The sequence below is a fragment of the Corythoichthys intestinalis genome, chromosome 6, assembly GCF_030265065.1.
Source record: "Corythoichthys intestinalis isolate RoL2023-P3 chromosome 6, ASM3026506v1, whole genome shotgun sequence".
Lineage (NCBI taxonomy): Eukaryota > Metazoa > Chordata > Actinopteri > Syngnathiformes > Syngnathidae > Corythoichthys > Corythoichthys intestinalis.
Genome location: NC_080400.1, coordinates 25,485,874 through 25,511,054, shown reverse-complemented (window position 1 = coordinate 25,511,054; position 25,181 = coordinate 25,485,874). Strand labels below are relative to the sequence as shown.

The 25,181-nt window shown below is 40.5% G+C and overlaps 1 protein-coding gene across 1 annotated transcript in view; it reads right to left on the bottom strand.

Moving 5' to 3' along the window:
• Positions 1 to 8,832: 8,832 nt before the first annotated feature.
• cux1b (cut-like homeobox 1b) overlaps positions 8,833 to 25,181 on the bottom strand; it is a 166,726-nt gene continuing 150,377 nt past the window's right edge. The window contains exons 18-22 of the mRNA XM_057839484.1: positions 15,566 to 15,649; positions 15,439 to 15,495; positions 15,293 to 15,373; positions 15,157 to 15,221; positions 8,833 to 10,247 (exon numbers count right to left, since the gene is read on the bottom strand). Of these exons, the coding sequence (XP_057695467.1) occupies positions 10,199 to 10,247; positions 15,157 to 15,221; positions 15,293 to 15,373; positions 15,439 to 15,495; positions 15,566 to 15,649 (336 nt within the window). The 3' untranslated portion in view covers positions 8,833 to 10,198. The remainder of the gene's footprint in view (positions 10,248 to 15,156; positions 15,222 to 15,292; positions 15,374 to 15,438; positions 15,496 to 15,565; positions 15,650 to 25,181) is intronic.

The window sequence follows — 25,181 nt, the reverse complement described above, 5'->3', positions numbered from 1 at the left end:
TTTCAAACACTGAGTTATAGTCTGGGATCCAGCCCATTAACGGCCTCTCGAGCAAGTACAAAATCAATCGACAAATCAGATTTGTTTATTTGCGTGACGTGTTCTTAACGAGCAATGTCACTCTTCTGCGTCGGAAGTCGTCTCCACAACAACACAGATGGCGAACGGGAGAGCTGAGAATATGTTCCAATCCACGGTAAAATCAGTTTTAGATTACCAAAAACACATCGACACAAGTCATTGACAACAGTCTGTTTCGCGCTAGCCATGTTGAATAAACTCCGCTCTCCTCAAGTCCCTCGTCCCGCCCGTCGCTGATTGGTCCACTCCGCTGTCTGTTTGCTGTGGCTTGCTCCGCCCTGGAAATTTTATCCGCTTAATGGTGGCCAGACTCAATAGCTGGAACAGCGGTGAGTCTAGAGTACCAGGCTAATGTATCGAGATATTTTGAGTGAAAATCTCCATCCATCAGCAAGGGCATTGAAGATGAGACAAGGCTGGGTCTTTCAGCATGACAATGATCCCAAACACACAGCCAGGCAACAAAGGAGTGGCTTCGTAAGAAGCATTTCAAGGTCCTGGAGTGGCCTAGCCAGTCTCCAGATCTCAACCCCATAGAAAATCTGTGGAGGGAGTTGAAAGTCCGTGTTGCCCAACGACAGCCCCAAAACATCACTGCTCTAGAGGAGATCTGCATGGAGGAATGGGCCAAAATACCAGCAACAGTGTGTGAAAAGCTTGTGAAGAGTTACAGAAAACGTTTGGCCTCCGTTATTGCCAACAAAGGGTCCATAACAAAGTATCGAGATGAACTTTTGGTATTGACCAAATATTTATTTTCTACAATGATTTGCAAATAAATTCTTTAAAAATCAAACAATGTGATTTTTAATTATTTTTTTCCTCACATTCTCCTCCCAAAAACTGTGAAGGGTTAGGGGCGTAGGTCCCCCCCCCTTCTAACCCTTATTTAGGGTTAGAAAAAAAAAATCACTAAACTAAAATAAAGCAAACCCCCAGGAAAAAAAACAACCTTAACAATAACAACAACAACAAAGGGAAACACCCAGAAAACACCCAAAAAATTAAAACCAAAAAAGTAATCTAAATCATAAACCCACAAAATTTGAGGTACAGTATTCTTAGACAATACCTGTCCATTTATAAACCCTTTTTTCTGTGAAGACCTCTAAATTTTTAACTCATCTGTCAACAGTGATAAAAAAAAACGCATTGGACGACGGCTGAAAAGAAAGTCATTGCTTTTCAGTGGACCACCAAGCTGAAAATACAAATGTACTGCAACATACACATCCAAAAAAGCAAAACTGAGGGCAAAAAAAAAGATGCACATATGTCAAATCCGCTAAATAATTCATACCATAATAAAAGACACTACTTGACAAATGAAACTTTGGCGCAGGAGACAAAGAGTGAAACGAGCCATTGTTCCCCGTCTGCTTCCTCACCGCAGAATGATATAAGCGCTTCAGTCACACTGTAAACGTCAAAGAAACATGACACAGCTGCCCAGCAATTTAAGAAACGGTGACCCTTAAGCTCTGGCACAAAATAGCAAGAAGCCATTAGGATGTAAATATTTTAGAGGGGGTCTCGTGGAAGGATGCAAAGGGAGGGGTCTATTGGTGGACAAAACACACACGCTTGAGTGCAGGAAGTCGTTCTGTTAACATCTGAGCATTGGTGGAGTTCTTTTTGGACTTTTTAATTGCCTGGTTGGATTAGACCTTGATATACCAAAAAATGCACACTTGAAATGACAGTTTTTTTGCCATAGTTAAAAAATATGGCTATAACAAGCTCAAATGAACTATGACCGCTCGGTACCCAAACAAGATGCGATACAACACTGCCATCTTTTGGATAACTGGAGTAATCTGCAATTCATTAGCTCTAATCAGTGTTGTACTTGGCATCGCTTCTAATTTTTTGTCTTCGTCTTTTGTATGAAACTACTTATTAGTCTTAGTCATATTTGAGTCATTTCAAAATGTGTTTGTCTTTGTCTCATTTTCGTTGACGAAAGGTCAAATTTTGTCCAGTTGAGCCGTCGCATACTCCAAATGTTTTCATCTGTAAAATTAAAATGTTTTAGTCCAAAACAAGGCTGTCAAACGATTAAAAATTTTAATCAAGTTAATTACAGCTTAAAAATTAATTCATCGTAATTAATTGCAATTCAATTCATCTATAAAGTATGCTATATTCTTCTGTAAATTATTGTTGGAATGGAAAGATAAGACACACGACGGATATATACATTCAACATTCGTTACATAAGTACTGTATTTGTTTATTATAACTAGTGTTGCACCGATACCATTTTTTGGCCCCGATACCGATACCTGGCTGTGCAGTATCGGCCGAAACCGATACCATACCGATACCACCCCGTTTATATATATATATATATATACACATATAATCCCCCCCCCCACAAACAGCTACATAATTGGATGTGAAATCATTGCTATCAAGTCTTTGTCAGGCTGTTGCTTACCTTTGTAAAATAGGAAAAAGACTAGTACAAAGTATAATACTAGCCCAACAGTAAGAAAGTAAAAATAAGTTCATAATAATAAACTCTGAATGAACTGAGTAAACTTTTTTTTAAACCTCTCAATGGCCAAACAGTGCAACTTTCATGAAATTATTGTCACATTCTGCTGCTGGTTAGATTGTGTTTTGTTGCTGGGCTGTTAGTGGGGGCATTCCTGACGTCGCACCTGAATCCAATGCGGGCTCATCAACGCAGCATTTAAGCACGGGTGAGCTCAGAGAAGGCTGCCGAGATATTTGCTTTGCTGATCGCCATCTGACATCTCGCACTATAGTCTCGCTACATTTGCTTGTTACGCCCCTGCATTGGGGTTTTTTCTGTTAGTGTGCTGCACTCGTTTGTAACCTCTACCCTGTGCAGGTATTTGAGTGTTTTTATTTTGGCTTTTTGGCTCGCTGCCTATCGTCTTAGTTAACCTTCGAGTTTGTAGTATTGAGCTCTGTCGACCTGCTGTCACGGACTCCTTTTGTTATTTCTACTATCCCGCAATCGCGTGTAGTTTTTTGTTTGCAATTAAACCCTTGTACGTATCCCCCGCTTGTTGTCCGCTTCGAGGTCCAACCTTGTTTCCGCATTTGCGGACGCTAACGATTATAAGTAATAATAATTGACCACAGCATCCCGTCTCTCTATTAGCCTCCTTTTTTCGGGGGGGGGGGGGGGAGTCCCTTATTTCTATTTCTGAAAGGTGGCAACCCTACTTTGGAAACAGGTCCCAAATTACTGCGGCATTTCTTTCAGTAAAAGACAATAAAAGTAAAGTAGACGTAGTAAACTGACCAGAGATTGTTGTTCCGGTCCTACGCCCTTCCTCTGGAGAGCAGTCCTGCTCTTGCAGGCTCAAACTCGTTGTGTTCGTTCACGTTTCGTCTTCAAATGTTTTATCAGGTTCGAGGTATTGAAACTGGCCGATTTAACTCCACATCTCGAAACTTTCAGGCCGCAAATCTTGCATGCAGCCATTGATTTTGACGGGATTTCTATTTTGAAATATTTCCCGACCGCCGCCATGTTGGCGGCGCCGACATAGCGGCCTTGTCATTGGTCAGGAGTGGCTATTGGCCCGTTCTCATTGGTCTGGAGCAGGCCAATAGCGATAGCTGCTTGGTGTTCACGTGTCATCACACAACACAGAGACAAAGTGTAGTGAGCACCAGGAGAAAAAAAAAAGGCTGCGGTCAAATGTTATAATAATGGACCGGTAAATGGTATCGGCGCCGTCTTTGTTGGTACTCGCCGATACCGATACCACCATTTTGGGCCGGATCGGCGCCCCCTGCCGATACTAGTATCGGTATCTGTGCATCTTTAATTATAACAATAAATCAACAAGATGGCATTAACATTATTAACATTCTCTTAAAGCGATCCATGATAGAAAGACTTGTAGTGCTTAAAAGATAAATGTTAGTACAGGTTATAGACATTTTATATTAAAACCCCTCTTAATGTTTTCGTTTTATTCAAATTTGTAACATTTTCAATCAAAAAATAAACTAGTAGCTCGCCATTGTTGATGTCAATAATTACACCATGCTCAGTCATTGTGTTTAAACCCATAAAATCATTTGGACCCAAGCATCAGCAGAGGGCGCCAAACACCAAAAACTTAAACAAAAACAAAAAATTTATTTAAAAAAATTAATTAACGCCCATTAACGCCATAATTTTGACAGCCCTAGTCCAAAAATAAACGAATACGTGAAGGCTTCCAACAATTTGGAACGAACATAGACAGGTGAGCACATAATGTAGCATCTACAAGGACAACACCATTTTTGTGATGATAATGCACGCCCAGCAGGAAAAGGGTACATTATTTTCAATTAATTATACACAACTGAAGGCCACAAATTGTATGTGGGAAGAAAAAAAAAAAAAGAAAAAAAAATCTTCAGTGGTGGTGGAGTTTAAGGTAGCCAAGTGCAGAGTCGAAATGATGTACAGAGACTCCGGCGACGGTTTTTGCTTTCAACCAAGATCGAGACTGTTTTTCGTCCATATCTATAAAGAATTCAATGATTTAAGCATTTATTCACAAGAATTTGGAACGGAAAAAGCCATTGTGGCAGCCCCTTATCATAACAAAGCTAATGGACTAGCATCATTCTTCGACAGATTTAAGTACCGTATTTTTCGGACTACAAGTCACACCTGAGTATAAGTCGCACCAGCCATAAAATGCCTAACGAAGAGAAAAAAACAACATATATAAGTCGCACCGGAGTATAAGTCGCATTTTTGGGGAAAATTTACTTGATAAAATCCAACACATAGAACAGATATGTCATCTTGAAAGCCAATTTAATATAAAAATACAATAGAGAACGACATGCTGAATAAGTGTACAGTATGATGTTACATGATGCACGAACAACGAAATGCGAATGTACTGTCCTCACCAGGACGCTACGGCTCGGTCCTGGCTATACAGCGAGCTAAACTCCCACATGAAGATGCTGGACGTCCGTATAATATGCTGAATCTATTTCGTCCTCGATACCAAACAGGTTCGCATCAACGTAAATAAATGATAATTAGGTGCTTTTACAGCAATGACACAAACGGTTAGCTTGCATTCAAACAACCACGCAACTGGCTCTAAGTGTCCGATCGCGGGTGGAAAACACACAACAACAACAGCAAAGATGATAAACACAGGCGTTGCCTCTGTAGAGATATTTTACAAGCGTAAACAATGAACGTAGGTTCTCAGCCATGTTTCTCATTCGCAAACTCACCCACTCACTCAGAGCTGCGTAGCTGTCCATCTTCTTCTGGCGTGTGAGCACTCTTCTTCACATATACAAGTGCGAGTGCGCCCCCACGTGGGCATGAAAGCGCCACAAACTAAAAGCATGCATTTCAATATAAAAAAGTCAATAATACAATTGAAGACACATTGCCAAAGGCAGAACGCGAACGTGGCCATAGCTATTAAGAGTTATTCAGATAACTATAGCATAAAGAACATGCTAACAAGTTTAGCAAACCATCAGTGTCACTCCAAAACACCAAAATAACATGTGAAATGATATCATAATGTGTTAATAATTTCACACATAAGTCGCTCCTGAGTATAAGTCGCACCCCCATCCAAACTATGAAAAAAACTGCGACTTATAGTCCGAAAAATATGGTAAAGTACATTCAAACTGCCCTTTTTTTGCTTTTGACCAAAAATCGTGACTATTTTACGCCCATATATATATATATATATATATATATATATATATATATATATATATATATATATATATAAAGAATTCAGAGATTTAAGCATTCACAAGAAGTTCAATGTAAAAAGCTCTTTGCTATGGACTTGTGGTAAGGCGGCGCCACAGTGAACTTGAAGACGAGCCGCACATTCGCCGTTTTTACGTGAAGTAAATGCTTCCTGCACGGTTTCTTTTGCTGGAGAGGACACCGGTGAATGACGGTGGGTGCAACACAATACACAACCAAATGCTGCTACAAACAACACATTAAATAAGAAAATGTCACACATTGTGAACATTTGATGGAAGTCATGACACATTTTTGTCTCGTTGTCATCTCGTCAGACGAAAACGGGCATTCGTCACGTTATGTTTTAGTCTCCCAAGACGCATTTTTTAGCTCATTATTGTCATAAAAAATGTTCGTCAACGTTAGCGTTATCGTCTTTGTTGACGAAAACAACAATGGCTCGGCACAGACTTAACCATCAGTTGACGGGAAACAGGGTTCCGGGCCGATCCGTAGGGGATCTATTTTAAAAAACGTAAAATTCAAATATTTTCAAAACCAACGCAGCAAGCGACTTAAAACCAAAACGGGCACCTCCCTTAGGCACATTTGAGTCTCCATGAGAAGCATCAAAAACAAAGTGGTTCCCTAATAAAATCCTGATCAAATATGTTTTTATATAAGTCATAGACTTCATAATATATTGACGGGACACGGGGCCGATTCATAGGGGGCCTATCTCCGTCCAAGGTGACCGAGTGGAAACACAGAGCTTTTTACTTTGAAAATTCTTGTGAATAAATGCTTAAATCCCTGAATTCTTTATGGATATGCACGTAAAACAGTCTCAATTCTTGGTAAAAAGCAAAAAAAAACCAAAAACGGGTAGTTAGCATTTATTTTACGTAAATATGTCGAATGTGCTGCTAGTCTTTTAGCCACTGTGGCGCCACCTTATCACAACAAAGAGTTTTTACGTTGAAATTTTTGGGAATAAATGCTTAAATTCCTGAATTCTTTATAAATGTGGACGTAAAACAGTCTCGATTCTTAGTTAAAAAAAAAAAAAAAAGCGCAGTTAGCATTCATTTTACGTAAATATTGCGAATTATGAGGCCAGTTTCGTAGTGGTTAATTTCTACCAATGATTTTTTTTTTCCCCCACTTTTAAAATGCATGCATGGTACGAAAAATATAATAATTACCTTAAATCCTTGAACAAATCACTCCTGAGACAATCCTTCCTGTTTATATGTGGAACAGCTTTCGTTACTTTTTCAACCTAAATCCGGTGTTGGATCGCTGCATGTGTTGAATAACTCCAACCGACTTTGACCGACTGAAGCGGAATGTAGGACAGCCCCCCTACATGAAGGCGTCAGTGAAGTCACAGATTACTTGAAAAAGTAATTTAATTACTGATTACTGATTACTCCTCAAAAAAGTAATCTAGTTACTTTACTGATTACTTTATTATCAAAGTAACTAAGTTACTTTAAAAGTAATTTGTCAGTTACTTTTCCCAATTTTTCTCCCTTTGCTGCCTCAACAGAAAAATTTCATCGCATGTAATTGAATTTTTCAGATAAGGCTTTATCTTCGAGTTAGCAGGGGTTTAATGGAGTTGATTTCAACCACCACTGACTTGCGCTAGCTCAGCCACTCCGGAGCCCTGAAACTAACAAATAACTGACAAACTGCACAGAATATGTTCAAAACAACTCCAACGACTAATTAAACCCCCACTAACTCGAAGATTAAGCCTAATGTCAAAAATTCTGAACTCCCCCTTTAAAATAAAGACCTAGCCGTTAAAATGCTGTCTATAAAAGTTGTAAAGCAATAAGACAAACAACAAAAACAAATGAAATGAACAAAAATCCTACAAAGTACAGTGGTACCTCTACATACGATCGCTTCGACACACGAACTTTTCGACATCCGACGTAAAATTTGACTCGCCATTTGTTTCTACATCCGACGACATGCTCGAAATACGACGACAATGGCAGCACCCCAGACGAATGCACGGCGGATTTTCTTGTGTGACAAATCAACACAGGTTTCAGAAAAGGTTGGTACAGGTGGTGAAACAAGGAAAAAGTTGATGCTTACCTTCGAAATGAATATGCAAATGACAGAAAAATATGAGCGTGGGGTGGGCATCCGTGAAATGGCTCAACAATACATCTCCACGGTCCTCCTCCGACCATCGTTCGCCAGTCTTTATAAATTAAGCTGACAATTCTTATTGTCTCCAAAGAAATCGCCAGCTTCGCCACGTTTTCATCATTTCTTTTACAACTTATTCAACACAAAACGCCTGCTGTCTGCCTCAAATGATGGTGTTCTCAAGAGAACATTCAAAGTGAAAGTGAAACTCAAGCTCACCGGTCTGTTTCTGGCACGTGAGCCCCGCGGTGCGTTCAGGTACACAAAAAAACGTCCGCCTTATTAGAACCCGATTCGTTACACTATTACAGGAATTATTATTATTCTTTTTATTACATTATTCCAATTTTGATTTATAATTTATTTGTTTTGCTACGTGTAATTGCCATTTGTAATAGCACCAGCAGTATTTTTTAAGGATTTAGTGCAGGTTTTTGGGCTGTGGAACGAATTAATGGAATTATAATGTATTCCTATGGGAAAATCCTGCTCGACATACGACCATTTCGACTTACAAACAAGGTCCTGGAACGGATTAACTTCGTATGTAGAGGTACCACTGTATTTCATAATGCATTCAGTATAGGCCAAAAGTTTGGAGACACCTCAAGGGTGGACACTTTGAAGAATGTACAATATAAAACCTGTTTACAAGAACATAATTCCTCATGTTCATTCAGTTTTAATATTTTCACTGAGAATTTACAATAGTAGTGAAAATATATAAAAAGCACAAATGATGAGGCGTGTCCAAACTTTTGACTCGCTCTTTTTTCACCCCCCCCCCCCCCACACACACACACACACACGTCACACTCCGCCTATGGTTACAAATTATAACTATAAAATGTACTTAAAGGCTGGTTACAAACTGTAAAAGTGCTGGCTGTCTCGTTACCTGTTGGCTTTGATCCGATTTTTGTCGCGTTGTGCTGTAATTCCAAGTGGTTCCTTGAATTAGATGTAGAGTTATTAGCGGTCGACTGCCCTTTTGAGCCAGTGCAAAATTTGCGATGCACGGAGATATTTTTTGTCATCTTTATTGGAGAGAAATGTGAAGTCAGTCGGAGATACTTTTGTCATCTTTACTGGACAGAAATGTGAGGTAATGGCTGTATTTCCAGTGAGCAAAGGCATCTATTTGCGGTACATATCCTGCCTTTCACTGTTAGCCTCGCTGCCTCGTCAGAATGCTATGTTGTTGGCCGCCGTGGCAGACAGCGCTCAGCCTCAAACAGCACCGTAAAACACGTGCGCCGTTTTTCTTTTCCCCGATGAGAAATGCTCTTCATACATGACTACAGTATTCTTCATTCTACATACATTATGAGGACAAAAACAAAATAGTAACGCACGGGCACTAGGGAAACTAACTTTAATCGGATTACTGGCTTGGAAAAATTAACGCGTTAGATTACTCGTTACTGAAGAAAGTAATCAGATTACATGTTACTGACAACACTGGAAGGCGTAGCGCAGTGTCTGGGGAATGTGACCCGCCAATATCATATAATGTCTATGCATAAGTATAACAAAACTGATGATAAAGTCTATGGGCTTGGATACAAAAAACTGTTAAAAACTAGGTTGCGAGTATCGATATGTACACATCCTTAGAATATACCTATAGAATTTCATCCCACAAACAATGGAGGCGTAGACATTTTAGTTTGTGTCCAAAAGATGAAGAAAAACATAGAAAGATCACAGACCTCCGCCCTCCAGGGGGTCTAATAATAAAATAAACTGGGTTAAATACCATAATTTGCTGGATTAACTTTATTAGGAATAAATGTGCAATACAGAGAAATTTAAGTAGCTATCATCTATGTAATATTTTTCTAAAGATAAATCAATTTTGATGTTTCATCTTCTAATTAATCTTAAAATAACTCTTGATTTTGCACTCGTTGGCTGCATTAACGGCGAAAGACATCCAATCAACAGTCGATTGAACGTCTATTATCATCAATGGCAATGAAACATGCTCATTCCCTGGCAGCCCTCTCAATCTAATCCCATAAACTGTCAAATTTCTCTCGATTAACTGCAATTTAAGATAGAAAGAAAAGGAATGGGGGAAAACATAGAATCACAACGCAACACTGCCCAGTAGTGGAGACGTCAGTTAACTGCCACAACAAAAGCGCATCTGCTTCTTCATGTGGGAGTCCAAATGAGGCAAGTGCAGCGGTCAAGTCACACGCAGACGACACCTTACAGGTTTGGGTCGTTCTCGTGGAAGCGATGCAAGTGGTCGGAGTACCTGTGAGGTAGACAAAAACAAATGAATGTAAGAAATATATTTTATATATTGTATATGTAGTTTAGGTGAAAAAAATCTAAAAAATATTGCGGTGTGTGTGGGGGGGGTGTCTAAATATCTGCTAATATACAATCTGTACATAAATCATGCAAAAATGGTTAAACTAATAGGTACATTGTAAGTTATCTATTAAAAATCACCTAAAAAGGTGTGTGTATAATGAATGACATGAAACAATTTTTAAAAATTTTGACAAATGTCAAATTTAAAACCAATTTAAGAATATATAATGTTCTGTTAAATATTATAAAATGCTGAAAAATTGTAAACCCTACATGAGTGAAAAATAATGTACACAGTAAATCTTTACTTATTTACAGTATAAAATGAACTGAGTGTGTGGGTGTGTGCGTGTCTGTTTTTTCCCCTATGGAGTCTGAAACAGCTGAGAGGTTTTGACGAAATTTGCACAGTTGTACTTTATGTGACTGGGAGTTTTCTTAGATGTTTGATGGTTTGAACTCTAATATTTTCCCGTTGAGGCGTGTCTTAACCTGAAAATTCTGTATGTAGAGATGTTCGGAAGTAGAGGTACCACTGTATATGGCGGAAAACACAGACAAGACTGAAAAAGCAGTTTCTGCTCTTGCACTCCTCTTTAAAACAAATTGCTGTATTTTAAGCCAAAAGAACTGTTGTGTTTGATAGAACAATATGACTATATGCTGCCATAGCAGATTTATGGCGCATTAAGCCCCCAAACTATTTTTTAATTTGTCCCTTTTACCCTGGAAACACCCGTTTACAGACGTCGCGCAACCGCTTTTGTTTCAACCCAGCCATGAAAAGAAGGTAAGTACAGTGGCGGACTTGGCAATTTTGGGGCCTAAGGCGAACATATCCAGGGGCCCTCGTGATGGGTCAGGTGTTAAAAAGGTGAGAAGAGTGTGGAGGAAATATGTTCTGGTACACTAGGGCTGTCCTAAACGACAAATTTTCTCCTGAATAGTCAGCCGACTAGTTTTACGTTTAGTCGACTAATCTAATTTTTATTTATTTATTATTTTTACTAATTTAGCAATGAAATTTTTGTTGACGCTTATTAATTCACAAAACCATTTTGGAACACCTAAATTCTTTATTAAAGTACAAATAATCATGTAAATAACAATAATTGATCACAAATACAGAATGAGGTTAAATGCAGATAGCATTTACTATAATAGTGCAAAAGAATGCAAAGTAAACAGATTCAGACCACTGACTTTGCCTTTCCAACATTATTCAAAACAATTCTTAATAAAAAATTCTAGCATTATTATTATGCTACTATATACAGTATAATAGTAGTATAATAATTAGTGATGCACGATAATACATTTTTCAACCGATAACCGATAATTTCCTCCTCATTCCAACCGATAACCGATAATGTCAAACCGATAATTCTATCAAAAGATTTATGTAAAATTTTAAAGTATACACAAAAGAAAATATTACTGTGCAAAAATATAATTTATTGCTCTTTTTTTCAACATAAAATATGAACAAGTCGTCAATTCAAACATCTAAATAATGACAGATTGTCTGACATTGTGTAATGGTAAACCTTTGGCAACAATTACTTTCAGAGTAAAAAACTAAGTTGCACAAAAATGCCTTTAAAAGTAAGCCATTCCTAACATATAGCACATTAATACACTGCAAAACAAGTGTAAATCTATTGGCAATAAGTGAAATTATCTGCCATCGCTTCAAGTGTATTTCTCTCAGATTTCTTGGAAGAAAAATAGCTAGCTGAAAATAATCTTAACAGCCTTGTTTTAAGCAATAAATTATTATACTTAATCCTAAAAAAAAAAAAAAAAAACACAAAAAAAACTTGGAAGAAGGAAAGATTTTGAATAATATTTGTGGCTACAGAATATTGATTTAAGAATTTGATTATCTACTGTGACTGTAATTGAGCAGAGAAATAAGTTAAATAATTTGAAAAGTGATTGCTAATGTTATATGCTTTGTTGCACACTGTGAAAATGATTAACTCAAAAGAGGGAGATATCATGTAGCCATTGTACAGCGCTTTGTTTACATTTGCGGCTTTCACGACATTTGCTTTACAGCAGCTAAACTGCTACACGGCAGTACTATTTGGACGGAGCTGGAGCTCGCATCTGCGTGCGCGTTGTTTTGTGCCTGAGTTTTGTTAAGCCGAAAATAAAGGCAGCGTTACAAAGTCATCTGACCGCTCGTCATTTTACATACTGAGTGCATTATTGACTGGCTGACTTCGTTTTCTCCATGTTTAAATTATCATCTAACCACTGTGCCGTCATGATAAGCTTGCTTACTGGATATCACTTTTTCATGAAGAATGGTGGTCGTATAAACCGCATTATTTTTTTTATCTAGGACTTTGGTTCTCGGGTCATTTAGGTAAAAAAAAAAAAAAACAGTGTCTCGTCTCGGCGGCAGCTACGTTCGTACTGGATAATCCGCCCGCCCCGGCCGGTTTGCCGCGGCGTATTCGGGTCCTGGCTCTGCTCGCACGCCGTGGGGGAACGCTCGAGAAACCGGGGTGTTCGCCGGAGGTCCCGAGGCCGGGAACCGGGCTCGGCGCGGCCTGCCGGACCGGCCAGAGCGGCGGGCTCCGTCGGAAGACGGCTACTTGCCGACTATCGGTCGCCAGTCGTGCCGGTGTTTAGCCTTATATGCGAATTTACCACCCGCCTTGGGCTGCATTCCCAAACAGCCCGACTCTGTATCGTCACAAGCCCTGTAGTTTAACTTAGTGTTTACAAGAGCTTTAGCATTCCCGCTAGCAGCAGCCTCGTCTTCGCTCCAAAAATTTTTGTGATGCAGTTTTAAATGGCTGCTGGGTTAGTGGTTTTGAATGAGGACGCTTTCTTTCTGCCTCGTGGAACTTCTACGGTACATGTTTCGCCGATGGCGAGAGCGTCGTTTTTTTCAGTAACAGCCGCCATAATATTCAACTACTTCTTGTCGTGTAACTCCGCCTCCTCAACCCCTCCTCCCTCAGGGGCTTCAGGGAGGGGAGGGGTTGAGGAGGCGGCGTGCTGAATTCTTCGGTTGCGCACATTTAGAGGCTAAATCAAGTATATAATTATCGGATTGCATTATCGGTTGAATTTTTTTATTATCTGGATTATCTGTGTGACGTCATAATTGCCATTAACGGCCGATAATTATCGGTGACCGATATTATCGTGTATCTTTAATAATAATTATAATAATTATTCATTGCCAATCATACGTGTTATAAAGAGTGTCATTTGAAAGCTATTCTTAGTGTAGAATCTGTATTCTGTAGTATTTACTCTACATATTATAATATTCATTCTAAAGTATGTGGGATTAACTCCAGAACTTGTTATTTATATGACGAACATGATGTGCTTTTATTTTGAAATGTTCACCGGAGGTACGTTCGCTAAACCGCTAACCGAAAGCTTTACACTCCGTAAAAAACATTCTTCGTCGTTGCTTGTGGTGTCACTAATAGATTTTTTTTTTTTTTTCGTTAGCAAATGCTGTTAACCAGCTGTTGAGTGTTATTGTATGACTGACTGGAACTGTACTACATTGTTTCGCCACAGGGTGTGCTGTCGTGTATTTTATGTTTGGTGTGAAGAAGAAGAAAGTTAGCCGACGTGCAAAGTAGCAAGTGAGCTGTAAAAATAGCGAGCTTAGTGGCGTGAAAAATGCAGGAGAGCTAAGTGAAGCTAACGAACAGCTAAGCAGAGCTAAGCGATGCTAAACGGCGCTAAATGAAGTTAAGCGACTGATACTCAGTCCGTCGTCGCGGAACAGTCCATTGTAGTGCTTGTGTGTGGGGGAGAGATAATATAAATGCAGCATTCAAATGGCTTTCTTTTTGTTTTGTTATTTGTTTGTTTGGTATGCTGACATAATTATACGGACGAATAGTTGGGGGTGCTGCTAGCTCCGGTGGCCCAAGCCCTTGCTCGTTGGGGCAAGGGCAGCTGGTTGGGGGCCCCCTACTGGTTGGGGGCCAAAGGCGATCACCTACTTCGCCTGAATAGTAGATCCGCCTATGGGTAAATAATTATGTTTATTCCTCAAAATGTGTCATTTTTATCTCAGAATCAATAATAGGTGTCTAATATTTCGTAAAAACGAATGACTTCAATTTTTTTTTTCACTCGCGTATTTAAAATTTTTAAACAAATTACGTCACAATGAAAAAAATGGCGTCTGTAAAAATGTCACGGATATCTACCTCATAACTATCGATTAATTGTATTCTTTTGTTACTGTCGCATTTTGCCCAGTATGTTAGATGATAAATAATCGATCCAAACAAGGAAAAACTGAAAAAAAAAAAAAAACTTTAAAAGGGTAAATATATGAAGAAGAACATCTCGACCACTCCTTGATGTCTGTGATTTCTGCATCACGACCCTTGTTATATTACTATGTTTCACCCATAAAATCCCCCAAAAATCAGGCTGTGGCCATTCACATCTCTGTCTTGACTCTAGATGATACATGCTACATGGAGTTTTTGGATCAATACCAGGTAAGTATGCGATAATATCTCGCTAAAATCATGGCGTCTTTAATTCTGCTCTCGTGTGCTCTCGCCTCCAGTTAGGGTTTTGCTGTTTAAAAAAAAAAAATTATTTTTTAAATGCCCTCCTGTTCAATCCCCCCCCCACCCCCCCAGAAAATATAGATTTTAAGCTTTCCAGTGATGTATCACACATGCATATAGGACAATTTTTAAATCTGGTCAAATTGAGGGTCTCAGAGCAGAACTTGAAGTCACCTTAGTGTTTTCCTGCCATATACATCTAAAATAACATGATTTATCAAATCTATCAGTAAATCTAAATGACAAAATGTCAACTTTGTCGTTCTTACTGACTTTTTAGCACAGAAAGCCGAGCAGTCTCTCCCAATGCTCTCGCTCCAAGCGGTCTTGTACAACACCTGTTACAAAGGGTAAGAAGATGTGCTATGAGCAATTTTAATGGTGTATCAAAAGCTCTTTTCTGACGCACCAAGAAGACCAGACAATGCAGGAACAGAGTGTAGAAGAAGGCCACGGTGCGCGCCGTCTTATTGGAGAGGATCACGCGACCCTGCGGGAGGGATGAGACCAAGTTAGGTTAAGAAGCAGGTTGATGACGTTTGTTTGAGGCCGTACCAGGCTCAGGGTCGCTTTATCCCAAGGGCTGAGGCTCAAGTAGCGCCGCTGACGCTCCTGACAGAAATAACAGCATCAGCGTGGCATATAAAATGAAGAGGTCTCACAGATTGGTCATGTTTTGTACCTTCTTGCTGAAGGAAGTGAACGGATCCAACCTCTCCTCGTACTGGGAGGAGTAACGCATCACTGTGTCGTCATTACCTCCGGCCTAGAGCATAAACAAAATGGAGTGTCTTCCGCATAAGTAATACATAATACCTCTGGGTACCTCAAGATACAATTTGCGATACAAGGCTCACGATAACGATGACCTCACGATATAGCGATCCAACAATTATCGATATATAGGTTAAGAAATCATTCTAGGATATTCTACAAAACAACTAATAAGCAGAAACATTTTGGATCCTTCTGCTATGAATTGGACGTCTATGGCAGCCAATGTAAGGCAATGAGTTGATTTTGGGGCATTGGTTCCTTAAAAAAAATTTTTTTTTTTTATATCAAGTCTTGGTGGGAGCATATCGATAACCTTTTGGGTTACAATGTACCGCGACATATCACCTTTTCGATATATTGTGATACTTCTACTTTGCACTGTTGTTTTTTTCACCAGTTAACCACTACTTACAGTGGTATGAAAAGTATCTGAACCTTCTGGAATTTCTCACATTTCTGCATAAAATCACCATCAAATGTGATCTGATCTTTGTCAAAATCACACAGATGAAAAAAACTGCTTTAACTAAAACTACCCAAACATTTATAGGTTTTCATATTTGAATAAGGATAGTATGCAAACAATGACAGGAGGGGGAAAATATTATTCTATCAAATATATAATATATAAATATATATTTTGTGCCCCCCCCCCCCCCCCCCCCCTTTGGAAGCAATGACTTCAACCAGATGCGTCCTGTAGTTAAAGATCAGTCTGGCACATCGATCAAGACTAATTTTGGCTCATTCTTCTCGACAAAACTGCTGTAGTTCAGTCAGTTTCCTAGGATACCTGGCATGAATCGCTGTCTTTAGGTCATGCCACAGCATCTCAATGGGGTTCAAGTCTGGACTTTGACTTGGCCACTCCAGAATGTGTATTTTGTTCTTCTGAAACGATTCTGAAGTTGATTTACTTCAGTGTTTTGGATCATTGTGTTGTTGCAGCATCCATCCTCTTTTTAGCTTCAACTGTCTGACAGACGGCCTCAGGTTTTCCTGCAAAACATCCTGATAAACTTATTAATTCTTCCAATAATGATTGCAAGTTGTCCAGGACCTGAGGCAGCAAAACAGCCCCAAATCATGATGCTCCCTCCACAATGCTTCATGGTCGGGATGAGTTGTTGATTTTGGTGAGCTTTTCCATTATTCCTCCACACATGATGTTGTGTGTTACTCCCAAACAATTCAACTTTGGTTTCATCAGTCCTCAAAATATGTTGCCAAAACTTTTGTGGAGTGTCCAAGTGCCTTTTTGTGAACATTAAACAAGCAACAATGTTTTTTTGGACAGCAGTGGCTTCCTCCGTGGAGTCCTTCCATGAACATCATTCTTGGCCATAGTTTTACATATAGTTGATGTGTGCACAGAGATATTCGACTGTGCCGGTGATTTCTGTAAGTCTTTAATAATAATAATAATACATTTTATACATTTATACATTTTATTTAAAGGCGCCTTTTTGGCACTCAAGGTCGCCGTACAATCATTGAAAAATATTAAAAGTGAGAAAATGAAAGTATATAACGCATAAGGAAATTTAAAATACTAAAAGAGATATAGGGGCATTTAAAAAGACCAGAACTAAGTGATTATTGTGTATAGGCTGGTCTAAACAGGTGAGTTTTGAGTTTTGTTTGAAAAAAAAAAGGGGGGGGGGTCTGTGTTCCTGAGGTCGGGTGGGAGTGAATTCCAAAGTCGGGGAGCCGAGCGTTTATGGTGCTAAGGCGAGCGGGGGGGACAGACAGTTGTATGGAGGAGGAGGATCTAAGGGCACTGGAGGGAGTAGTAACATGAATGAGATCGGACAGGTATGGAGGGGAGAGGTTATGGATGGCCTTGAATGTGAGGAGGAGAACTTTGAACTGTATTGGAAATTGGACCAGGAGCCAGTGAAGCTGTTGGAGGACTGGAGTGATGTGGTGGATGGTACGGGGTACGGGTTATGATGCGGGCAGCTGAATTCTGGACCAGTTGGAGTTTATGGAGAGTTTTACGAGGGAGGCCGAAGAGGAGGGAGTTGCAGTAATCCAGGCGGGAAGTGACAAGGCTGTGAACCAGGATTGCAGCAGAATGTGGGGTGAGGGAAGGGCGGAGACGATTAATGGTGCATAGGTGAAAGTGGGCAATCCGGGTAATGTTACTGATGTGCGATTGAAAGGAAAGTGTGTTGTCGAGGATTACTCCTAGGCTCTTGACTTGGGGGGAGGGTGAAACAGTGGAGTTGTCAATGGTAATGGATATGTTATGGTTTTTGGAGATGGTGAATTTAGAGCCAACGAGGAGAACCTCAGTTTTATTACTGTTAAGTTTTAGGAAATTGTGGGTAAACCAGATTTCTATTTCAGTGAAACAGTCAGTCAGAGATGTGTCTTTAGCAGAGATGTGTCTTTAGCAGACACTCTAGGGTTCTTTTTTACCTCTCTGAGTATTCTGCGCTGAACTCTTGGTGTCATATTTGGTGGACGGCCACTCATTGGGAGAGAAGAAACAGTGTCCAATGCTCTCCATTTGTAGACAACATCTCTGATGGTTGAGTGATAAACATCCAGACTTTTAGAGACGCTTTTGTATCCTTTCCCGGCTTCATACAAATCAACTATCCTTGATTGCAGGTCTTCAGACAGCTCTTTTGACCGAGTGAAGTGGAAATTAAAGACATGTTGCTTTTCGCCCTCTTCAACGCTGATTCAAAACGAAACTTATGAACTTGCAAACTCGTGGTGGATCTGTTGCACTTATGAACTTTCTGTTGCAGCAGGTGTAACCACAGAGAAAAAACAACTCGCAACTCGCGAGTTCTAGGAAAACAGATAGTGTAAGCAGAAGGGGCGAGAGTATATAAGTAAAGGAGGGAGCAGTGTTAAATCTGAGAGTCTGCTGTGGTCTTACGCGTCAGACGTGCAGCCAGGTACTTTCTGCTCAACTTTACCGAGGACAACCCGGCTCTCCGTCCTTCCAGCACACGGTAATTAAGCCTTTGTTTAGAGCGATTGTACAGTAACACTTCTATTCTGTGGGTTAAATAAAATGTGCCGCTTGTTTAACGCAGAGAAGTGTTAGAGCCTTGTGTGTGTGTGTGTGTTGCCGATTTTCCTCGATCCCAATAGGCCATATTATTACAGTAATTGATCATAAACTGTAATAGGCCTGACATCTGGTAAGATACTGTATTTGACTGTAAGCAGTATTGATGCAAATCTATCACAATTATTGGTTATAAAATTGTGATATTCCCCGTTTCGTGTGGTAATTGCGTATAAATCACACGACCCTATCTTTGGGCCCTTAGACATACTGTATAGGATAAGCAGTATCTAAAAAGTGTTTCAAAACATTTTATGGCGACGAGGATGGGATTGTAGGAAAACTGCAACTAATACATCTTGTGGCTAGACTTTTGACGAACCGCTGGGTTCGATTGAAGACTGCGTCTCGGGAAGGAAATACCGGGGTGGGACAGTCGTGTTTGATTGACAACTGCGTCTCGGGAAGGACATACCGGGGTGGGACAGTTGTATTTGATTGCGTCTCGGGAAGGAAATACCGAGGTGAGACAATCGTGAGTACAGAGAGTATGGCTTGTTGTCTGAGTAAGAGTAAACTTTTGGACGAACCTCAGGGTTCGGCAGAGGACTGTGTCTCGGAGGTTCCGGGGTGGGACAGTCATGAGTACAGGGAGATTGGAAAGTTGCTGCGGCGTAACGGGGGACGCCCTGGACCGCGACAGCGTGAAGTAAAGGGGACTAATCCGACTTTAGTTAAGGATATGCTAAATGCGGTGGAGGTCCGTAAGAGAGCACATTTAGGGGGTGTAAGGGAAATGATGTGGATTTGTGCGGAGGCATGGAAAGATCGTAACAAAGCGGTAGATGAGGCCATAGTGTCTGATACGCAGCAAAAGAAAATCATAGACGAGCAATCCGAAGAAATAAAGCGCCTAAAACATGAAGTAGAACGGGTTAACGCGATCTTGGACACTACCGTAATGCACATTTCCAAGAAAATCCGGGCGAGTAAGCGGAAAGTGAATCGCCACATTGAACCAAAATCAGTGCGCGCGTTTACTCGCGAGTTGTCAAAAGAATGGCAGCCCGAGGTCTGGAAAGGAGATTTGTGGGGGGACGGGGATGAAAAAACATTGCCACCAGAAACGATCCCGTCCATCTACCCAAAATTATCGTCAGATAAATTGGAATTTCTGTGGATCTGTGTTGACAGTTAGTTTGTCATTGAGCTCAAATTGTATGTTTTTATGTTTGGTCTGGTGTGAGCCACTGGTAGAATGTACGGTAATTTTGATTTGTATTTGAAATTGTGCTGTCCTGTATGATAAGTCATTGGGGATGGTTGTTGTGGTGTGACTGAACGTGAGGCTGCGTCGCGTCATGATTCTTTTTTGGGAAGCTCATGTGTAATAGTTAAACGTTTATTGCGTGTGTATAATTGTAGTTATGGTCGCGTGACTGATGATGATTTTTTGCGTGGGATCGTGTGTGAATAGCTGACCGTTTACTGCGCAAAATGGGAAGAAGGGAACGTTTTTCAACATGAGGAGTGCGGCCCTTCGGTGGCCCCTATTTGCAACATGGGGTCCTCGACGGCATTCGCTGGGTTTTTGCCCAAATGGATTATAAGGGGAGGTTGTGATTGCAGCTGGGAATATTCCAGCCTTTTCCTTATATTATTTAGGATAAAATTGAGAAACAAATTGGGAAAACAGGTAAAACAAAAATGATTTTGAAATGGAATTTCATTAGAGATGAGAATAGATTGTTGAGCTCCATTGAAATTTATAGAATGTTAAGGGTAATTAATTTAATTGTCAACAAGCTCATGGATTAAACTGTGTTTAGACATTTGATTAACTGATTAATCGAATATGACTGAGGGTGGGGACAGCTGCATGCCAGCATCTGCCTGATCAACAGATGACGGTATTCCAGTTCCCGCCCAGAAGTTCAAAACAACAAGGATTATTGATAGTGTTGACAAATTATGTTAATGGGAACAGTGATAAAGTGATTATTCACCTTGATGCAGCTGTAACAGTTGAGGTGTGGTATTGGCAACTTAAGGGTTAATAATGTACACTTACTGTCATGAGTTGTTTTATTGATAACTTGAACACTGTCATGAGTTGCTTTATTGATAATTTGAATTTGACTGTCATGAGTTGCTTTATTGATAGTTTGAATTTGAAAGTTTTTCTTAAGGAATTTTGAAGATACGAAATATTGTCTAGGCTTACGGCCTTTGGATCGCATGCTGATGGAATTTGGCTGTCTTTGTTCGGCTGTGACCTCAGTGGCTAATAGACAATTCTAGATTTTGTCGTCACGTGGAATAGTGGCCAATTTTGTAATGAGTAACCATGGCAAAATTTATAATGTATGGAATTACAGTAAATTACAAAAGACGGAATTGAACAATCTGAAGAGAGAAGTGAATATTGGCGCTTCGCCAAGTGGAAATAATTATAATGATTTTGACTTTGCAATGTTAGAAAGAAGGTGCTTTCTGTGCCATCAAAGGGTACCTTTAGCCAGGGAATGTGAGTGGAAGACATACAGGACAACTTATAAGATTGCAGAAACCGCCGAGTTACCTGTTCGAGCTACTCCGGGTTCGGCTGGTCTTGATTTACGACTCAAATGTCCCAGGGGACACTACGGGCACATTTTACCTAGATCTGGATTGTCACTTAAAGGGGTAACTATACTTGCTGGGGGTTATTGATGCTGATTATCAAGGCGAATTGGGGGTTGTCATATACAATTTGACTTACAAAAATGTGTCTGGTCCGAAGCGTTTGAAATCTCTTCTGCTTCTTCCAGCCTGACAATTGGTAATGTGATGTGGAGGCGGTTTATTGGGACATCTGCTGGGAGATCGCTACGGCTCTGCATGGTGGAGGACGCCCGGGGAGTCCGGTGTCCAGGGAAGGTCGTCCCTGCTCCTCTGGACCCCCCCCCCCCTGCACCTCAGGAGTCAACAATGCAGGAAGGGTTCGCAGGGCTCCCATGGTGGCTGCAGGATGCCTCATCACGGTCACGTCTGAAACACCTGTCGTTCTGTGGCATCTCGACAACAAAACGTGTCACTCACGCAATGGCACTGAGTGGATGACCGAGGTCATGTCTGACCTATGGATCTCGAACAGCACGAAAGTTCGAGGGATCGGATGGGTTCTATGGCCCATATTTGCTGCTCCTGTTCCTTTGGATCCCCCTATTGGCCCCTTTGCCCCCTTTGTCCCCAGATTGAAGAAAACGCACACGGAGATTCACTGGATCGTCTTGTTTCCCCCTTTCCCCACATGTGCCACACGGAAACAGCGTGCATGGTACGACACCCTTCTGGGTGGAACCGGAATCGTGTTAAGCATCTCTAACCCGATTGATGGAGAAGTCACCAGAACTATGTTGTCCAACACCGGAAGTGACATTGCGCACGGTCTCTCGACCGTAGGGCTTTGGATGCCCACATCTATCACGCCTCATGAAGAAGCGGCGTCTTTCTTAGCACAATTGTCATGGGATAAAGAGATGTGGGATGCAACACAAGAAGTATTAACCAATATTTCTAATGCATTGAATATGACTGTGTGTAATTTACAGGTACTTAACATGAAATTACACCTTTGACACAATCAGTGACAACTACGAAAATGCACTGGAAAGTTGTATTCCCTGTTTTTTCATCGTGTGCTCGGAGGAAGAGAGAGTGGTATGACACGTTTTTAGGGGGAACAGGGACGTTATTAGGGGTATTTAATACTATTGATAACGAAGTAACCCGCTCAAAATTAGCTGGAACTGGACAAGGCACTCATGATGCCTTGGTAAAAGTGGGAATGTGGCTTCCCAATGCGATAGTGGGTCAAAAGGAGAATGCTGAATTATGGAAAAAGGTATTTAAATGGGAACTAACGGTATGGAATGCGACTAGTGAGGTATTAACCAACGCTACTAAACAATTAAATTGGACTACATGTAGTATACAAAACTTAAATGCAAGGGCGCAGAAAGAACGCTTTGAACGAATAATGACTACAGGGAATTATCAGGAGTGGCGTAGGGTTTGGAATATATCTTCGAAACTATGGTTACAATTACATTCGGAATATACCACTTGTAATAGTACGGAATGTTGGGGATATTGGACAACCTATAAAGTAGCCTCCAACGTTATGGTATGCAAATTCCTGATACTACCCGTTATAACTAAACTAGGATATTGGTTTTTACATATAGAAGGAGAATGGTTTAACCCAGAAACAAACCAAACCTTTGATACCGATCTTTGTCAGACAACCGATAAAGGACTAGCTTGTACATTGCATGTTGAAATTATCAACCCGTGTCTAATCAAAGCAGGAGATTTTGTATTATGCGACTGGTCTAGGGAACCCAGCAGGGACATTTTGTGGCAGGTGGGACCACACACCCTTTGTGTGGCCACAGCCCAAAATCACTCCATGCTGCCAACAGTTCCATTCGTAGGATGCCTATATGATGTTCATTTCTTCCAGTGGGGAAACGGGACGTATCAGTTGACAAATTGCACGGTTGCTAACCGGTTTACGGCTGTGCAATGGGAGGTGCTCCGCACCCCATGGTCAATCTCCTTGGAACGTTTCAAATGCGCATTGGAACAGTCCACCGAGATCCAGAAATTGATTAAGTCCCATGCGTCTAATGTTTCCCAACTGATGATATCAACATTAGTGGCTAAAGGAGAAATTTTGCATGCAGTTAAAATTATTCAGCAACAATCTGCTCACCATTGGTGGGATATTTTTTCAGGCTTATCATATACTGCTAGAGTGACGTTATTACCGCCAATGATTTTGGTATTAATAGCCATTGCTTTAACTACGCTTTGTAATATTGGGATTTGTTGCTATGTCAGACGAATTAAAAGAATGTTGGCCCGTGAAATATTTCATCGTCTATAAACATGAAAATACTGATCCAAACATTCGACATAAGGGCGCGAGGAAACATTGTCGCACAAACAGCATGTTGCATAGATATATTTCCGGAGGAAGAGGGGCATATAATTGATTATCAGGATAATAGGGATGGCTTCTATTATCGTAGAATAGAACAACATGAGAATCGCTTAGATATGTTAACTGCAGCTATGGAAATAATAGTATCAGACCACGATCTGCTAGCATACGCCAATTTATGGGGAGATCCCTGGCTCCAATGGATTCAGATGAATTGGAGATTTTACGCGCAAGGTTTAATTAATTAGGAAATAAGTTGTAAGTGGTCGAAAAGCACCAGGAGTGGAATGAAGTGGAAATTAAAGACATGTTGCTTTTCGCCCTCTTCAACGCTGATTCAAAACGAAACTTATGAACTTGCAAACTCGTGGTGGATCTGTTGCACTTATGAACTTTCTGTTGCAGCAGGTGTAACCACAGAGAAAAAACAACTCGCAACTCGCGAGTTCTAGGAAAACAGATAGTGTAAGCAGAAGGGGCGAGAGTATATAAGTAAAGGAGGGAGCAGTGTTAAATCTGAGAGTCTGCTGTGGTCTTACGCGTCAGACGTGCAGCCAGGTACTTTCTGCTCAACTTTACCGAGGACAACCCGGCTCTCCGTCCTTCCAGCACACGGTAATTAAGCCTTTGTTTAGAGCGATTGTACAGTAACGCTTCTATTCTGTGGGTTAAATAAAATGTGCCGCTTGTTTAACGCAGAGAAGTGTTAGAGCCTTGTGTGTGTGTGTGTGTTGCCGATTTTCCTCGATCCCAATAGGCCATATTATTACAGTAATTGATCATAAACTGTAATAGGCCTGACATCTGGTAAGATACTGTATTTGACTGTAAGCAGTATTGATGCAAATCTATCACAATTATTGGTTATAAAATTGTGATATTCCCCGTTTCGTGTGGTAATTGCGTATAAATCACACGACCCTATCTTTGGGCCCTTAGACATACTGTATAGGATAAGCAGTATCTAAAAAGTGTTTCAAAACACCGAGCCATGATGCACATCAGACAATACTTCTTATCAAGACATTTCTTAACAGATGTGAGTTTTATAGTGGGCGGGGCAGCTTTAAACCACTCATCAGTGATTGGGCACACACGTGACTTAAAATGTTTGGTAAAAATTGGTTTCGATTGCTCTTTAAGTCTCCTTAGGCAGATGGTTCACTGACTTGGGGGGGCATGGCTCAGTGGTAGGGTAGTTGTACCCCAACCCAGAGGTTGTGGGTTTGATTCTCCGTCCCGATGAACTCATCTAAGTATCCTTGAGCAAGATACTGAACCCCACGTTGCTGCGCCACCAGTAGGTGGATGGCGATGTAGTGTAAAGCGTTTTGAGGGCCTTGGAAGGTGGAAAAGCGCGGTACAAGTATAACACCATTTACTCATTTCCCCCTTCAGTCATTGTTTGCATGCTATCCTCATTAAAATATGAAAACCATGAATATGACACTGCATTTTAGTCTGTGTGATTTTGACAAAGATTAGAACACATTTGATAGT